The sequence below is a fragment of the Strix uralensis genome, chromosome Z (genome assembly GCF_047716275.1).
Source record: "Strix uralensis isolate ZFMK-TIS-50842 chromosome Z, bStrUra1, whole genome shotgun sequence".
NCBI lineage: Eukaryota > Metazoa > Chordata > Aves > Strigiformes > Strigidae > Strix > Strix uralensis.
In genome coordinates this window covers 66,399,241-66,418,629 of record NC_134012.1, presented here as the reverse complement: position 1 = coordinate 66,418,629, position 19,389 = coordinate 66,399,241, and the positions used below count along the sequence as shown (strand labels likewise).

Genomic DNA, 19,389 nt, shown 5'->3' with positions numbered 1-19,389 from the left:
GCTTTTCACACAGTTTTAGTTCATGTTCTTATTAAAAATGCCCCCTCAAAATGTCATTAGCTTAAGCTGTGAACTGTGGAAAAACCATTACAAGTCCGAATTTTAAAAATCTCTCACAACCCAGTTTATTGTTATTATTATTATCACAAGGTAATATTAATTCTCACTCATAATTACTAGATTGTAGAAGATATATGGCTACATTAACATATGATGAATTAATTAAAACCCTTTAAAAAACTGACTTGCAAATTTTGCTTTATATATGAAATTACATCAGTGGAACCACCTCTTGGAATGAAATTCTTCTTAAAATCTCCTGAGACCTGTAAGAAGAAAAACTGTAAACCAGAGAAAATTGAAGACCATATATATCATCAATTATGTATAAATTAAGGTGATGTGAAATAGTTGCATAATGTGCATATACAAAAGGCTGCACATAGAGAGATTAAATATCTTAAGTCTCATGTTAATTTGATTTTCCTAGCATTCTGCAGGGGGAAAAAAATTATTCAAACAATTTTTAATACTTAACAGGCTAAAACATTTTCTAAATTCTCACTGCACATACATTTCTCTATGGACTTTTCCCCAGGGCTGCTATTAATTTTTTTCAAACTAGTTTGATGAGCACTGCAAATACAGCACGTACTGTTTGGCTGGGCATTATTAACTGACTCTGTAAATGCTACCACTGGTCAGAGAGAGAGGGCAGTTTTGGGGTGACACCCAGTATAACCACACGTGCCCCACAGGAGTTTGGTCCCTGCTTCACAAAACTCTTCTGGTGTAGACACAGAGGCCAAGGCTTGTCCCCAGGGCACCATATCGCCTGCAGAGCCATGGCCAGGATCCCCAGCCCAGCTGCCAGCATCTCCTGCTGCCCACAGTGGTCCGTGCAGGACACCCAAGTGTCCCCTAGTCAGCCCTTGCTGTCCCGGGCAGGGAGACCCTGTCAGCCAGGAGCACAGCGAGGTTTACGTGGGAGCTTGCTGGTTTGTTGGGCATGACATACCCTGGACGCATGTGCATTCCCAGGCAGCCGTTCTCTCCATGGTTTGAGGAAAGGCCTGGCAGTGCTGCCATTCATGTACACCATGTCAAGCTGCATCATCCTATGGACCTCATTTCTAAGGGCACAGGAGGGAATTAAAGCAATGAAAGCAGACCCAGGGGTTTACCTCTCCATGCCCCTCAAGACCTACAGGCCCAGGAGACATGCCAGTGTGAGAAGCGTTGCTCAGGGCTGCACACACAGCCCTGCTCCCTCACTGCACCCCCCTCCCCTGCAGTCAGTGAGAGCCCAGGAGTGTCCAACAGACAAGCAATGAACCTCAGCCCACTGGCAGCCTTAGCAAGGCCATCACCAGCCAGCCACCCAGCTCATCTGCAACAGCCTCAGTCTGAATTACAAACATCCTGGAATCAGTGCAATCTTTCCCTGAGTAGAAACAACCAAGCAGAGTTTCCACTGTTAATTAATCTTCTTCCTCCTCTCCCTTCCCCTCCAATAAAAATGGGTTGATATGTCCTTATTCATTTTGCTTTCACAAGCTAACAGCTGACAGCATGACCACAAAAAAAAAAAAAAGAATTCAAAGCATTTCAAATTTGCCCCTAAATTTCTTAGTGCCATTCTCCTGTTTCCTGTGACATCCTCATAATACACCATTTCATGGCTAATAAGTGCTTTCAGAAGGGGCAAAAGGGTAAGGGGATCAAGTGCCACTAACTAGCCTAGGCAAGGAGTTATGCTGTATGAGAAATCCCTTCACACTCTGCTTCAGCCTTTTTTTTCCCCCCCCCCAAGCATTTTTTCACTCTGTTTTTTCCAGTATCAAGCATGCTGTGCCAGGTCTGCAGCTGACTTCTCAACCCTTTAACCTTGTCTTTCCCTATATTTTACCTATCTCTTTTTCTCTTTGTCCTGGTTTGGAGTTTCAGCCTTTTCTTCCTTTCCTTTTCTGACTTTCTGCTCTTGGAGTTATATTTTTGTTTTCTTTAATACATTTTTGCAACATCCTCGTTTTACCAAACTCACTTCTTACCCCCTTCCCCTTGTTAATAATCAGTGCTATTAATTTTGTCTGACAGTGCTCATGACCTGTGTGCTGGTGTTTTGGTTTACAGCGGGTTTGGCTTGTAGGACAAATTTGTTCCATGGTAAGGTGCATTGTATCAGAGAAATTAAGATTTCTTCTTGCTTTGTGGTTTGATGCATGGAATATTTGCTATTTGCCCACAGCAACTTTAAAACTAAACTAGATAAACCCAGGAAACACATTGGAGAAATGACTGCTCCCTCTTCAGTAGGGAGCATTTTCTCCTGAACTGGCATGGCGTTTATGACAGCACATCATTTAAGTGCCTGAACCTGGGGGCAGAGACTCATGGCACATGTGAGGGACCATTGTACCTTCTGGTGAATTGCCCCACAGACCTTTTATGTTCATGTAAGTCCCTTCCAGCAGGAATAATACAGGCATTTATCCCAAAGGTAATGCAGAGCTGTGCAGCTTTTATTTGTTCATTTATTTTTAGTCACCTGCTGGTATTCCAACTGTGGTCAATATTGCAATCTGACCTAAGGCCACCCTCCTGTCTGGATCCTCCAGGGCAAGTTTTCTGGATTGTCTACTAAACCAAAATAAGACTTGAGAAAAGCTAGACACCTATTTTTGTCCTAAAGGCAGGAATGCAAATCTGCCTCCGTAAAGCATCAACACAGAATGCACCTCCGTTTCAGCACTTCTAGCATAAATATTTCCCCAGTCCAGCACGCAGTGATGCTCTCTGCTGAACATGGACAACGCTGGAATGCATGGGTAGCTCCAACCCAACATTACCAGTGCTACTAATGTCTTTACAATAGTGAAATATCTCTGATGAATGAGATTGGTAATAAGTTGTCATCACTTAGCAAGCTGCCACTCTACATCGAGCAGTTCCTCTGTAGAACACAAAGAGATGCAAGTAGAAACTCAGCATTTCTCTGACACAAGGCACTGCTGGTTGCTGATATTGTTGTGTTTTCGGAGGAGCACTGGAGAAGAAGTCTGAATCTTATGACCAGAGCTCAAAACCTGTCTTCATTTCCATTGGTGATATAATTACAAGCCAAGCTCATGTCTCAAATGTAGAAAGATATTTTGAAATCTCTCCTGTAAAGACAACTGGGATTTAAATTGGCATGGGGGCAGAGGGACATTGGATATGAAAATGATTTTTAAAAAAAGGAAGAAAATAAATTTATCTTAAGGCCTTTAAAATTTGCCTTCATTCCAGCTGTCTTTGCAGAGTAAAACTTGCAAAGCATTTACAAATTCATGTTATTTACCTTAGTGCATAGCATATTTAATTCCAGCAACTGCTGAGTGTTTGTCAATGGTGAAATTGTTTCTTACATATTATCCTTGTTGACTTAAACAAAAAAAAAAAAAAAGATTACTTTTGACTGTAATTGTACAGATGATCACTTATCCCCAGTACTGTGTTAAGAGCTTATGGTGTAGTCCTGTTCTCCTTGCAGTCAATAATGAGTCTGTTTGAATTGTGGTGGCTGTGTTTTGGTGTGGCTGTGTGAATCTGTGCAGTGGTTTGTAGCATGCCAACTGTTGACTGTGTGCTCCTTGCCTAACCATCCTCCATGTTATGACCTTCTCTGTTTTTGTCCCTTTCTAGAAGCTGAGGAACTGTACCAGAAACGGGTGCTGACCATAACTGGCATTTGCATTGCTCTTCTAGTAGTTGGCATCATGTGTGTGGTGGCCTACTGCAAAACCAAGTAAACTTTTATCTTCTTTTTTATACCTGTGGTTGTTGGTCAAGGCCTTCCCAGTTGACTGTAGCTTCTACTCCTCTGAGCATAAGATTGTATCTGGGTTTCTCCAGAGCTGAGATGAAAAGTCAAACCTGTGGCCAGGGTGCTCTGGTCCAAGTCAGACAGGTGCAGGTCTCTATGTCCATCAGCAGTGCAAAAATAAGACAGCTGTCTGAAAGGTTTCACACCCTTCAAATATGACTTGAGCAAATTTCACTGCCTTGCAATTCTTTATCTGTCACCCATTCCATCTGTTCTCCCCACCTGGAAAGGAACAAACTGGAATCATGTTGGTCTCTAGCAGTAAATTTCAGGTATCAGCCTAGTTTGTTTTTACCTGAGGCAAGATTAATGGTGCTAAAAGTTACTAAACACCGAAAGCCAAAGAACTGAACACGAAAGTGCTCTCAGTGCAAAAGTAGACACTTAAATGCATTCTGTGACTCTCTGTAAATTACTGGGGGTGACTCTCAAATACGCATGAGGCACTCTGAGCCATAAATTACACTAACATCAGCAGGATTTGTGCTGCCAAAACCTCTGGCTGCTCTTATAAATCTCTCACCAAAACACGGCAAACCCTTATCATAAATCTTCCACATTTGTATAAACCTGATTAACTGTTGCAGGGCCTTATTGACAGTTAGGTTGTTGGTTTTCCTTGAAAACCCCACTAATAATGGATGTGTTAAAAGGGAGGGAGGAGAGGAATCATTTGCATCCCTCAGTGAGAGTCCAGCCACACACAAATGCTGCTCCCACCCACAGCCTTGTACCAGTGATCAGAGGGGAATGACTGAAACAGTAGTAAAGAATAAGATCAACTATTGCTTTTAGAAATGACAACTGACAAGTCAGGGCAGCTAAACAATACCTTTCCTGGTCCAAAGTTCATCAAAATCAGCCAAAACATCCCCATAAATTTCAACAAACATTTAGTCAAGGTCCTGAAGTACAGTTTTCTATATAAAGAGCACCCAGAATCCATCAGGGGTCTGGATGCTATGTCATGGTTTGTCCCAAACATCAGCGATCACTGCCAGCCAAAAGTGAAATGTTCTCAAACACAGCTGATGAGAGTGAAAGTGAGCTGCCAGTTCATGGCCCTCCAAATGCAGCAGTGATGCAAGACTGCTATTTGTGAGATGTTGCCTGCATGCTCTTCTTCCTAATAGGGGTAAACCCAGAAACTGGGGGAGATCCTGGAATGATGTTAGGAGAACACACTAAATAAAATGTAATGATTTAGATTTTGTTGGTCTCCTTGCAAGAGATACTGCGGGTCAAATGCTAAGGCAGTATGTTCTGACACTGAGTCTTAATTCAGATGTTCTTTATTTGCAAGTCATTTGCATTAAGGAAAAGGCTTCTCAGAATAATTGAAGTACACATTAGCTTTCGCATTATTCTTTCTTCTCAGTTTCCTCGAGTAATTTCTGGTTTTAGTTAGTGTCCTTTTACTAGAGGACAAAGAGCACACATGGAAGCATGCAAAAGGCAAACACATTGATCACTGAAGGTTGGAAGTAATGCAGTTTCCTAGGGGCAGACTCCCAGGCAATATGTGCCAGGATCTCAGACCCATAGATGATGAACAAAAACTCCCTCTAGAACCCACTTTCTCTACCATGTCAGGGTACTCAGGTTGTCCTCATCTGCCAAGGTCTCCAAGGTCTCATGAAGTGGTGCTGTAAAATCAAGTTAAACCTTTGTCTGTGTTGCTTCTCAGCCCAGTCAGGTCTTTGGGTGGCTGCTAAAATATCTCCTGACACTGCACTCTCCATCCACTTTAACCGCCTGTGTGTTCTAGGATTGTCCTAAGTCCTGGTTGTCCTCCAAAGACAAAGCCCACATGGACCAGGGACTGTGACTTGCTGAGACAGGAGCATTTCCAAGGCAGCCATGTCTGCTTATACCATTCATGTGGAGTAACATAAATTAAACATCCTGCACTGTCCAGGCACATACACAGAGAGAAAATATGTAAAAAGCAGTGTGTCAAGTCGTGTTTTCTTTGTCTTTAAGCTTTCCTGGCTATCAAGCTTCAGCATATTTATTGTTTTCCCTTCCCCCTTCTTACTGGAAAGCTTGGAATAGTCCCCTTGAGTTCAAAACAGGATTGAAAATGGTTATATCTTACACAGTTTTACCCTGCCAAAACTATCTGCACTTCTGCATACAGCTTAGGGAATTGTGTGTATTTTAGTTCTTGCCACAGTCAAGGTCATATGCACTCAGCAGTGTGTTGGAGCCTGTGTCCTTCATTTCCCTGGATTCTGTGGCAGGATGGTGGAAGTTCTTCACTATAATCAAAGCTGGGGAATATCAGTAAATTACGTCTAAAATGGAATAGCTCTTTCTCTGGTTATTTATTCTGGCGTTCTATTTAGTGTGTTCTTTATGGCCTTCACAGCACCAGGTTTTAATATGCCTCAAGTTTTGTTACTGACAGCTTGTAATGATCTCCTGAAAAGTTCTCTTGAGGAGAGCTAGAAGGATCAGCAACTGGGGAAGGATCTGCTGAGGACAGGGCACAGTAGAAGCATACAAGTCAGCCAGAGACCATGCCATTAGTACATGTGGTTGATAGATGGTTCTAATGAATGCATTTGCAACCCTGGCCTCCCCCTGCTAATCATTAGATTCAAGGGTTAACTTGATGTTGCTGTAACAGAACCTTCCAGAGCTGCGAGGATAGCTGCAAGCTCAGTCATACCTACACACTTGCTCCCTTTGGATTTCTGAGGCTTCCTCTGCACTCTTCACTTCTGTAACACATTTATATATTTGGAGTGCACTGTGGAGGTAGGGGATGAATCCCACACAAAAATGTGTAGGTGCCATATCACAAAGATCATGGCACGCGCCACATTTTCCAGTGGCTGCAAGCAAGCCCTGAGGCAAGGCCACCTCAGCTCGCTCTGGTGAATGGACAAGCGTAACCCAGTAGGCTGTCAGAAATGTGGCCATGGCCACAGTGAGTGAGTCAAGATGAATGGGTTAAAATGTCTCCCCCCTCCTTTCTGAGTGCAGAAAAGAGCTCCTGAGACAGACCATGGCTTAGGAACACTTCCTTCTTCTTCGCACTTTTTCCCATCCCTCTGTGTCCTGCTGACTCCTGGAAGGGTTCCCACACATCCTTCCCCCTGTACAGGTCCCCACAGCTCCAGCTGCAATGAGACCTGTGGTCTCAGAGTTACTCTGAGATCTTGCAGCGATGGGGAAAGTGCTGGCAAAAAAAGTGATGTTATTATTATCATCATCATCAACATGCTGAAAGGTGCAGCTGCTTTCCCTTTGTCTATAAAAATCATTTCCGTGTTTTGTGCACAGGAAGCAGAGGAAAAAGTTGCATGACCGCCTTCGGCAGAGCCTGCGCTCGGAAAGGAACAATGTGATGAACATGGCCAATGGGCCACACCACCCCAACCCACCGTCAGATAATGTCCAGCTGGTGAACGTAGGTTTTACTGCCTTCATTTCAGCCTAGGCTGCCAGTGCCACAGCAAAACTTGCTCCACAGTTTTTAAACTTCTACCAGCTGCAGGCTGGTTACTGAATTCTCCTGCCTTTCTCCACCCAGAAACCATTAGGGACTTTGCAAAAAATATGCCGTAAAATGAGATATGTTTCTGCAGATAACCATTCACTGGGGCATGCCGCAGTGCTGCAGCTGTGCCTGTGGATCTAGGACACTGAAAGCAAGAAAAACACCTCAGAAAAAAATACTAACAGCTCTACAGCAGGACTAAGTGCTGTAGGGATCAATTTCTTCAAACACATGTGTCTTGCTCTTCCTACTGCCCTTGGCCTGATGGTTGGTGAGTAGGGACAGCCCCCTCGGGGGTAAAAGTCTGAATGAAGATCTCACCTGGACAGTAGCAGTGGCTGGGGAGATGGAACTGGGGCAGATACTCCATCAGCATGCCCCAGCCATTTGTCAGAGCAGAGCAGAGAGTTACTCTTCAACTAAGCCCTTGAACAAGCCTCCTGGCCTTAGAGGCCAGGGCTCACACTGCCTGTAGCCACTTCCTCCTCTCCTCCCTTTCCCAGGAAAGCCTGGTGCCCAGGGGCAACATTGGCTTCCTGCCATCTTAAGCCATCCCTGCTCTCCTGCTCCACCATCACTGTACATATTCATGACTGCTTGTTGTAAGGGTGAGCCCTGACTCTGCTAAGTCAATGGCAGTGTTCCCACCTTGGTTAAGGCCAGGACACCTTTTCAGAAGAGCTCAGCTTCCAATATTTCCCCTCAAAAGACCTAAATCCATAGTCAGATTATTAAGAGAGAGAAACCAGGATTCCCCACTGAGGAGAATGGAGAGTCCTACCAACAACAGCACTGGGGGACCTCCACATGAAAGCTGTGTGGGAGGTTGGGCACTGCACACCTCCAGCCTCATCTCAGGAGGTTTTGACCCATTCTTCAGAACATCCCCTGATGAATAGGCCTACCCCAGTCCTGCATCCACAGGCACTGAAAATAGTTATTTCCTGCCCAGATTGTTATCCTGCAATGAACAATTGCTACTGCTTACTACTGCTGTCTTCTCCATCAGAGAATAGTGTTTTTGATGTTTCTGGTAGTAAAGGGGGGTGCCTCTCCAGGTCTCTATCCATGAAGACTTCTCATTCCCTTGTTAAATATGTATGTTGTTTATAGCCTGATTGGGATGCAGACCTTTGCTAATTTCCTCATTTTTTTCCTCCTTCTTTGAGTTTGGATGGAGTATATATGCAGAGTTGTACATGAATGTGCTCAAGTGTGTCAGTGTAGTTTCTGCCTGTATTTAAGTGACAAAGTTTGTGCTTTGGCACATGTAAAAAATTGTGACTTGGAGGGAAGGGGGGGGAAGATTGGAAATTAATGTCTGCAAATGTGCTATGAATTACAGTTTGTAAACCTGAGGTTTGTCTGGTTTTTTTCAGCAGTACGTTTCAAAAAACGTGATCTCTAGCGAGCATGTCATCGAGAGAGAAACAGAGACTTCATTTTCTACGAGCCACTACACCTCAACAACACATCACTCCGTGACAGTCACGCAGACACCCAGCCACAGGTACTGGAAAGGAAAGGCAAACAGCAGCTGTAATATATGATCTATTGCTGTTGCAAAACCAAAAAGATGTGTAAAAAACAAACCCAGAAAAATCTATGCTCCCTTCATAGTGTTTTCATTTTAAGACTAACAATATTTGATGTCATGTCACCTAAGTAATTATCTTCCCAGGAATTTACAAAGAGCTTTATTGATTGAACAGCATTCCAATGCTGTTACAGTGAATTTTAGTATATGCAAACTGCTAAATCAGTGACAGTCCTGGTGACTGGAAAGCCCTCCTTCCCTCTTCTTTTATCCACACATGCAAAATTATCTTGATGCATGTGAATTCATACAATTCACAAAACTGTGCAGCCCCAGTTACCAACCTGAAGGTTATGCTGCACATCCCAAGCAACAGCAGAGCCCTGTCTTTGCCCTGGCTAAACTTCTGCTTATCTGCATTTGCCACCGAAACACGCTCTCACGCTCCCCTCCCTTCTCCTTTCCTGGTTGCTGCTCTCTAGCTGGAGTAATGGCCACACCGAAAGCATCCTCTCCGAAAGCCACTCAGTGCTCGTCAGCTCCTCCATGGAAAACAGCAGGCACACCAGCCCAGTGGGGCCCCGGGGCCGCCTCAATGGTATCGGTGGGCCACGGGAAGGAAACAGCTTCCTCCGGCATGCGAGAGAGACCCCTGATTCCTACCGAGACTCTCCTCACAGTGAAAGGTAGTACACACCACCTCACTGCTTTCAGCTGAAAAGGCCTGGTGTTCCCAGAGCATTTCAAAGCTTGGGAGCACAGGAGGAAACACAACAGTGCAGCTGTTCGTGTAGGGTGTAGATCTCTGTATTTGTAAAGGTGGAGAGCTTGGTAGTAGTTTAAAGTCTAACAAAAGCTTTCTTCGCTTCTTGCCTCTGCTGGATTTTTATTCCTAATAGCCAGCAGTTGACATTTGGATAAGCTCCACTGAAGTCATATGTCAGCAATTTCCATTGCAAAGTTAGAACATATCTTTGCCTAATTATCAGTTTCTTAGAAGAAGCAAGTGAAAAAAACAACGAATTCTGTGAGACAAAGGAGGGAGAAAGCAGTGTATTGACCATAGGAGGACACTAAGGACTCCTAAGCAATATAGGAATTCTGCCACCACCTCCTTTCTGGGGGATTCCAGCTCCTAAACCCATTATCTCCTTCAAAAATTCCCCTTGACACTTTATTAAATAAAAGCAAGGAAGGCAAAGTGTAAGCCAGAAGAACCTGGGTAGTTACTAAATCAGTAGTTAGAAATAAAACTGGCCAGGAGTTTTCCGACAAAGTAATATTTTCTCTGAAAAGGCTGATTCATCAGTACCTAAGGTCTGCCTTGAAGTGCATCAGTTGCAGGAAAACTTTCACTGAAAAAGTCTTCTCAGCTTTAGGCTAGGATTTTATCTCAAGAGCATGGGATGGTGCCCAAGTAACAAAAGAATTAGAAGAAACAAGACATTTAAAGAGAGGTGTGCTCCCAACAATCAGAGGTAGAAGAAAAGGAAAACAAAGGGTTACTGGACCAATTCTCTGAGCATTGTGAAATCACAAGGGATTTGATCTTGTGGGATGTCCATGATGTAAAAAATGCAGCCAGGCAACCCCCAAGGAGACAAAGTTGTATAAGAGACAAATTGTGATTTCCAGAAAAATGAATGTGCAAGTACAGCAAAAGCTATTTCTGTGGTATTCCTTCTGCTACACAAACAACTGCTTAGCAGCAGGATAAGGCACCACAGCTGTGTGATCTCTGAATAAGGCCTATAGGACCACTAAGGATAGTCTCTCTCCTTCTAACAAAGTTATCTGTTATTTACCATGAAATTTCTTTTCAAGATATGTGGCTCGCATGACATAAACTGCCACGGCCCAAATCCAGCAGACCACTTCAGCAAGATTAACTTTATTCATGCAAGTAGCCCCACTGAAATCAGTGAGATTACTCACATGGGTAGATCTCAGTGTGTGCTTAAGTGCTTTGCTGGATCAAGACCTATAGCAGTAATCATCAATTATTGTGTTTCTTGAAGATTATGCTACAGGTGAAAAGCAGCAACATTTCTGTGATAATTCACCAGACACTGATGGCCTAACCTGTGCCTGAAACAACTGTGAATTTGGAATGCAAAAGATAGTTCCCTGGGCATGAAATCAGGCGTCATGTATTTTTAGCAAGCAGGAAATACATGGCAGATTATTTCTGAGATGGATTGCATGTTTGTGTGTGTGTGTATATCAAGGGGAAAATGAGAGTTATTTGCAACTAAAAATTACTCTGAAACATAAAGGAATGTACAAGCTGAAAAATTACTTCCAAAGCCATCAGATGTGGCAGTGCTGTGAGTTGATAGATAGATCAAGGCTGTGCTCCCTCCACCCTCCAGCTACTTCACAGTTTTCAAAATTAAATAGAATAGACATTATGAGGAGTTATTTTACATTACTCCATCCCTTTATCGGACCCCATGCCCTGACACCTGTTTACATGAGCAGAGGACCCAAGCACCTATATTTTTGCAAGTCCTTAGCTATCTTAGAGGAGAGAAGATCAAAAAAACATCTCCGCATGAAAGACTGGACTATAAGACGAAGTTGGCAGCGTGTAACTAGTTAATGCTTGTTGGCTGGCCATGGATACACTCTGATCCACTTTCACTGAGCCAGCATGGTTTACCTCTTGTTGACCATGAAGCTGGATAGATCTACCACCTTTCAGCCTTCCTTTCAGGATGAGTTACATCTGCATGTGTTTGGCTCCTGTGACTCAGCTTGTGGACAGCAGGTTGTTAGCACTACCCCATTATGGTGTGGGGCAGTACACCAGATATGTGAATGCACAACACCCCAGTATGGGTAAACTGACTGATGGAAGTGTGCACAGTATGCTGAACACATTTAACTAACTTAGTATGTTAACTGAACCAGTTTAGCTAAAATCAAGATGTACATCCAACACTGTACCAGCTGGGGAAGTAGAAAGGCTTCAGTTTTTCAGTCAATGCCTATTTAAAAATGTGAAAGGGATGAAAAGCTCACTCATGGAAGGAAAATAAAGAATTCATTCATCCAATGCACAGACCTATTAATTGCCCTCTGCTCACATTAGCAACCAACTTGATTATTTTCCATGCATAACTCCAGTTTTGTTTTTCTTTCTCCTGTTCCTCACTTGATGTAAATCAATGTGCCTCTACTGAAACCATTTTACTCCACTATACATCAGTTCAGAATCTGTCCCAGTTTCTCTTTTATCCAATAACTTTGTTTTAATCAAGTGTAAGATGTGCAACTGAGTCATAAATTGGATAAGAAAGTTGGATTCAGATTTATTTTGGTAATTTCAGCCTCAGCCTCAGTAAATAAATCACTACTGAAAAACTAAACAACTTCATCAGTAACAGCCACATAACTTGTCTCAATGAGCCTGTGTAAGAGATGGAGCTTAGAAAGATTTTAAATTTGGACACAGGTGAAATTCAGGCAGGTGAACTTAGGATAAGAACAAAAGCAAAGCCAAACTATACAAAATGCCATGCTAGTCACTATGCCTTTGATCAAGAGGTTTCAGGCAGATTCTCACCTGAATCTGCATGACCTCGTAGCATCTCATGGAGCTCGGCTGATTTAAACCAGCTGAGAGTCTCACACTTTTTGTCCTCTTCCTGTGGGACAATCTCTGTACTGGCACCTGAGCTTCATTTTCAGAAATCACCTTTGACCGTTACCCTTGCCACAGAAACTTATGAAGGAATAGGTGCAAATTTTGCAGAGCAATCAAGAACACTAGGCCAGACAGTCCTCTCTGTCAGCATTTGTTCCCACACGAGGACAAATAACACTCCATGTTTCTTTGCAGATAGACCTACCAGCCAGGGTAACTAGCACCCAAGGAGTGGAGCAGCACAAAGCTGCTGAGATGATGGTGCAAATCCTCTTGTGACTACCCTCAGTGATTAAAATTAGAGAATCTGGCTCTAGATTTTGTCCAAACTTTGCTTTCCTCCTTAGCCTGAGAGAGTCTTGTTGCCAGAAGAGGGTGAAGCCCCAAGAGGACTGTCCCTCAGTCCCCCTTCCTTTCTCTCCTCCTCTCTTTGCATGTACCCCAGGTTCTGCCAGAAGTGCAGCAGCCATTTTCCTTTTGAGACAATACTTGAAAATGTATTTTGTTTCTGGCAGTCCCACAGTCTCTGAATCCCATTCGTGGATTCATTCCAGGAGGTTATTCTGGCAAATAATTTACATCTCCATGATTCTTCTGAGGCGAACAGACCTGGGGGCTTTTCTGTGCTCCTCCTGCTCTCAAAAGTTTTTGCTCAGAGTCTCGTAAGTCAGCGCTTTTATAGGAATAATAGTAACAGGAAAGTTTCTCTGTTAGCCCTGTGTGAGGATGCTAAGGATCTTAAGGGATCCCTGCCTTTTCCCTTCCAGCCCATGTGAGCAGCTACGTTCACGTCACCGCCACTACTGTGTTCACAACCTTTCCCCTTCTCTTTCATTCAGGTATGTCTCAGCTATGACCACACCAGCTCGCATGTCACCCATCGATTTCCACACTCCGACTTCTCCCAAGTCCCACCCCTCCAAAATGTCACCACCGGCTTCCAGCTTGACTGTCTCCGTCCCTTCGGTGGCAGTGAGTCCCTTCATAGAAGAGGAGCGACCACTGCTCCTGGTGACCCCGCCACAGCTACGTGAGAAGTATGACCACCACCTTCAGCAGTTCAACTCCTTTCACCACAATGCTGCCCACGAGACCAACAGCCTGCCACCAAGTCCTCTGCGGATAGTGGAGGATGAGGAGTATGAGACCACGCAGGAGTACGAACCAGCACAGGAGCCTCCAAAGAAACTCACCAACAGCCGGAGGGTCAAAAGAACAAAGCCCAACGGCCACGTTTCCAGCAGGGTGGAAGTGGACTCTGACACGAGCTCTGAGAGCAGCAGCTCTGAGACCGAAACCGAAGATGAAAGAATAGGTGAGGATACGCCATTCCTGAGCATACCAAACCCCATGGCAACCAGTCTGGAGCCAGCCGCTGCCTACCGGCTGGCTGAAAGCAGGACTAACCCAGCAAATCGGTTCTCCACACCGGAAGAATTGCAAACAAGGTTGTCCAGTGTGATAGCTAACCAAGACCCTATTGCTGTATAAAACGTAAAACACATAGATTCACATGTAAAACTTTATTTTATATAATGAAGTATTCCACCTTTAAATTAAACAATTTATTTTATTTTAGCAATTCCACTGATAGAAAACAGGAGAGGAAAAAAAAAAACTTTTATAAATTAAATATACGTATGTACAAATGTGTTATGTGCCATATGTAGCAATTTTTTACAGTATTTCAAAAATGGGGAAGATATCAATGGTGCCTTTATGTTATGTTATGTTGAGAGCAAGTTTTGTATAGTTACAATGATGGCTGTCCCATAGTATTTTGCAAAACGTTCTATCCCTCAGTTGTCCTGGCTTTTTTGTGCACTGCATTATGATGACTGGATGTATGATTTACAAGAATTGCAGAAGTCCCTCTGGTCGCTTGTTGTAGAATCCCCAGATCAAAAAGCCCTGTAATGGCACTCCCACCCTACCCACCCCATGAGAAAAATGTACACACACACAGAGGAAAAAAAAAGGAAAAAAAAAAAGCTAGAAAAACAACAAAAAATATTTTCTTCTCTAAAAAGTTTTATTTGTTTTCTGTATATGAAATGAGTTTTGTCTGCTCTCTGCCAGCCAAAAGGTTTGCTTCTTTGAGCACTGGGATAATAGTAGATCCAACAGCATGCTACTATTAATTACAGCAGGATAACAAAAAGAAAAAAAAAAAAAAACAAAAAACAACCAAACAAAAACCCACACCTGCATTAAATAATGATACTTATAGAAAGAAAGTAATACTGTGATTTTAAACCAAATATATTATTAATCAGAGGACAGCTTGTAATCACTAGGAGCTGCTATTTCATTATTTTTCAGATATTAATTGTTCTAGTTATCCCTTAGAAAATGGGTTTAGGTTAGCTGAAGCTGTGAACCCAATACTCTATTAAAAAAAAAGGAAAAAAAAGAAAAAAAAGGAAAAAAAGAAAAAAAAAAAGATTTATATTACTTTAAGTTAATGGGGCAAATATAATAGCAGATATCTGTAACCAAGCAAGGAAGAGATCTAGCTGGAAAACAAATGCCACTAATAAAAGTGCAATCAGTTTTCACCTCTAATTTTTAATGTTGATTTCTAATAGATGATTTATCCTTTTGTTTCTCCTCAATTTTCTCCCCTTTCTTCTCATCCTCAGAAAGAACCCTGACAACCTTCTAGCAATACCTTGTTAGAGTTGCTGTTGGAGTAAGGGTTACTCTTGGACACAGAATAACTTTCAGGGAAGAACTGATTTGCTGAATGGTTAAAAAGTATAGGCAAGTAGGAAGGACGCAGCAGAAGTATGGAGTTCATTTCTTCTCACCTTTATTGACTCCATTATTTGGGGTGAGAGAGGCAAGGCTGATGCAAAGCCCATTTATGAAGGCAAGCACACCATGTGAGTCACAGCTATAGTGTGCTTGTCTGTTTGATATCAGTGTTTATACAGCCAGTGATGATGTTGAAGTCTTCAGTAATGAACAAGGATGCTGTCAGTGCTGGAGTGGTTGCATCCATTCAGACAGAAGCAAATGGCCTCTTTTGCACTGAATTCCTATCAGTTTAGTCAGGGTCACACTGTCTCTTCTCTCCTTTTGATTTTTGTTGTGTGTTCAGTTGGCACAGCATAGACTCAGGATTGATGTGGAAAACAAATGTTTTTCCTAGACTCTGGGGATTCTGAAAATGAGAACATATGTTTTACAGGTATTACTGGACTCTAAATAGAGCCATTGTCAAGAGAAAAAGAATTTCAGCCAAACTGCACTCATCCTTTGGACCACATCCTGGTCCCAGTTAAATGAAGAGAAATGTCAAGGAAATTTTGTGAGATGTAAACCCGAGGAACTAAGGTCCTGACTCAGTAAATTGTTCAAACATATGCTTATGCTAATCTCAGCAAAAGTTATCTTCAGCATGTGCTAGACTCCCATTGACGCATCCAGTGCATGCATAAAGTTAAGCATGCGCTTAAGAGTTTTGCTGAGCAAGGTGTCCTGTTGATTTGAGACCTGAAAACAAAGTCTAGTAAATGAAGCTATTTATTAGGATGATGAAAGTCAGTGAGTTGCTCACTGTATAAATCAACCATATCACATTAGTAAGAATACGGGTGAGTCTACCTGACCACCACATACATCAGAAAATGAACAAAAAAAAACCTTAGTATAGGAAGAAGATGATGACAAAGTTATGCACTAGGATGTTGGTGGCAGAAGAAAAAGTCTAGGAAACTAGCACAGCTTTGAGCTATGTGGTAGCTGAAATAGCACTGCTTATTTGAGAAGTCTATGGGAGATGGCAAAGTTTGTCAAATACATACTGTCTGGACTTAAGTCCCCTTTGCTGTTTTTTCCCTAGCTGGCATGTACTTGAACACACTTTGCCTTTGCAGACCAAAACAAAAGCTCTCTACAAATTCTAGAGACCATACACTCATTTTGATTCCTTTAGTCATGCCTATTTATCTGCAATCCCATGCAGTAGAACATCCAGCTCCTTAGTAACTGCGACTCAGTAGTATAGAGGGCCAGGTGGGCTTTCCTGCTGTAGATCACCAGTTTCCAAAGGATTTGCACTGTTGAGTTTCCAGAGGCACTTGAAAATCTGTCCTTTCAGTAAGGTCTCTGGTACTGCAAAGATCTTACATGACAGACAAGACAGAAAAAGGATGGCAGAGGAACAAGAGATTTGCCCCAAAATCACCCATTTTAGTGGCAGAATAGAGATTATAACACAGGTCTTCTGTAATCTCCTCCATATAGATCACCAACAAGGCAAGATCTCATGGAAGTGTCTGTGATAGCCTAGATTAATCAGGAAGGAAAGGAACTTGCCTTGAAGTAAATTATTTGTTTACTGGCACTGTTATTATAGAGGGCCAGTATAAAATGAAGGGGCAATTGCATGCTTGGGAGCTGTACATGTGAGATTTATTTGGTGTAGGTCTAGGGGAAAATGTCACACCTCTCTGTTGCAGTGCCTCAAAGTCAAAGTGGTGTGCAGTACCTGCTCCTCCTCCCCCTGGTACATATAATAGTGTGTTATAGGGTACACATGAAATTAGGCTGGGGACTTCACATGGACCTAAGAACAAGAAAATACAATTGGGGATATGGCTGCCTAAGCCCTTAGGTCTTTGGGGAGACTCCAGCCTTACAGCACAATTCAGGCAACAGCAAGTTATGGGAGTTGCCCTGGCTTGGCACTCACGGAAGTAGGAGCAGGATGTGGCCGCTCACCTCTGGACTTCCTTTTAGCACACTGTGAGGGTACTCTGTGTCAGTCAAGTGTCACACCCTGAAGTTAGCAAGTCTCCATGGCCACAGGTTCTGCTGGCAGGCTGCAGCCAGCTCCAGCTGGCCAAGAGGCTGGACACTGCAGCAGCATGGAGCAGAGCCAGCAAGTGCCTACAGGAAAGGCCAGCTCCTGTGTTGGGGATATTCACTTCATTACCCAGACCTCTGAGCTAGGCAGTCCCAACACCCTCAAGCTATCACTATGAAACCCTTGCCAGCTTTTGGCTGAAAGTCATGGCAAGGAGAAACGTACTTTGAAGAAGGCGGAAATGTTCCAGTGGTGGCAAAGTTGTTCAGATTGTCCTGGTTTCTTTCCATGTCATTTAGCTTGAGCTGTGAGTTTTCCCTGTGTATGCAGGAATTTTTCCAGGATAAAAGGCTTCCTTCAGGGGTGTATAGCTGGAATATGTTGTGCACAACCTGGTACAGCCTGCCTGTTCAGCTGGTGTAAATTGTTACAGCTCCACAGAGGTTCTCGTGTAACAGAGGAAAACCTACTCGTTCCTCTTGGCCCAGCTATTCCGTTCCTCACTTGAGCCACCCCAACAATCCCAGGTTTAAGAGATTGATCACTGCCTTCTCTTTCCAGTCCTCCAAAACAGCAACGCTGCATCTCCCTGCTTCTCTCACACACATTGCAAGCAGTTTCCTGAACATCCAGGATAGCAAACTTGTGTCCCCACAAAGGACACACTTCTCAGCCTGTTGAACACTTCTTGGCCCTGCAGTGTGTCTACTTACTATTAGCTGGGACTTACTTCTAGTAAGAAACAAAAAAAGCACCTATGAAATGCTGCAGAGAAGTGCAGACAAAGAACATGGCTAATTATCATCATTTGTAATTCTCTATTCTACTGTAAATGCATCTTGTACATACTTGGATGTTCTCATCATTTACTGTCTTCATGTGTTAAATGAGACTCTTAGTTTATTGTGTAACACTGTAAATAACATAATGTCCTTTATTATTTATGCATAGGCATCTAACACGTGGAGAAAGTTATCCTCATATTATTTTAAGATATATGTCAAAAATATGTTGCATTTTTCTTTTTGCTTTGAAAAAATTGTAATATATCCTCTTTTTCCTCTCTTTTCCTTTAAAAGAAAAATGAATGCTAATTTATTGTTCAGGAGAGAAAGGGGATGTAACTGAAAGGCAAACTGTTCAAAGAACATGCAATGGAAGCCACAAGCTACTGATAAACTAAAGAATTTATTATCCCAAATACAGCAATAAGTAATTGTTGATTTATTAAGGTTTTGTTATTCATTTTCAGTAAATGAGGTGCTGGATTAAATTGTTTATGTGTTGTACTGACCCAGCTGCCCAGCAGACTGTGTCAGGTCACTAGCCACCGTCTTTCTGGACACAAATGTTGTTGTAAAGGTCTTGTTCTGTCTTTGTGGGCTGCTGTTCCCTGAGTTTTCTGACTTGGCCCTATGGAGGTCTCTGGCACACACCCTTGTTCCTAGGTAGAATATTTTTAGTTTCTTAAATTAGAATTATTAGCTTTACCCTGAGCATTGCTACTCAAGGAGGGGGGGGGCGGGGGGGGGGGGGGGGGGGGGAGCGGCGCGGGGAGCAGAAGTGACACAGTCTTGGGACTGTGAAAGCCTGCTCTACAAAAATGTCACCTCACTGCTCAGTAATAGTCAATAAAGTAAATCAGATACTAGAAATTATTAGATGACATCACCATGCCACTATATAAAGTCATGATTTGTGCAGTTCTTAAATATGAAGTGGTCTTGGTCTTCTTGTCTCAGGACAGAAATAGTATAATGGGGAAGGGTTTGGAGGGCAACATGGCTGAACAAATATCTGGAGCCACTGAGGTCTGGGGGGGATTGAGTAAGCTGGATCTCATTAGTCTGGAAGAAAGGGCAGCTGAGGGGAGATATCACAAAGTTCTGTGGAAACAATTAGCTTGTGGAGGGTAGGAAAGGACTGGCTGTTCAGTACCTCTTCCAATACAAGAAATTGAGTTATGAATCAAAACTAATGAGCACCATATTCAGAAAAATGTGGCTCTTCATGTGAG

At 42.9% G+C, this 19,389-nt stretch overlaps 1 protein-coding gene across 6 annotated transcripts in view; it reads left to right on the top strand.

Annotated features, from left to right (window-relative positions):
- Window positions 1-18,639, top strand: part of NRG1 (neuregulin 1) — a 305,625-nt gene extending 286,986 nt beyond the window's left edge. For 3 of the 6 annotated variants that reach the window (XM_074856434.1, XM_074856433.1, XM_074856430.1), the window contains 5 exons: window positions 3,685-3,787; window positions 7,157-7,283; window positions 8,753-8,883; window positions 9,393-9,596; window positions 13,399-18,639. In XM_074856434.1, the coding sequence (XP_074712535.1) occupies window positions 3,685-3,787; window positions 7,157-7,283; window positions 8,753-8,883; window positions 9,393-9,596; window positions 13,399-14,050 (1,217 nt within the window). In that variant the 3' untranslated portion in view covers window positions 14,051-18,639. Of the gene's footprint in view, window positions 1-3,684; window positions 3,788-7,156; window positions 7,284-8,752; window positions 8,884-9,392; window positions 9,601-13,398 lie in introns of those variants that run through there. The other 3 variants (XM_074856431.1, XM_074856432.1, XM_074856436.1) reach the window with 3 other exon arrangements.
- The last annotated feature ends 750 nt before the right edge of the window (window positions 18,640-19,389 follow it).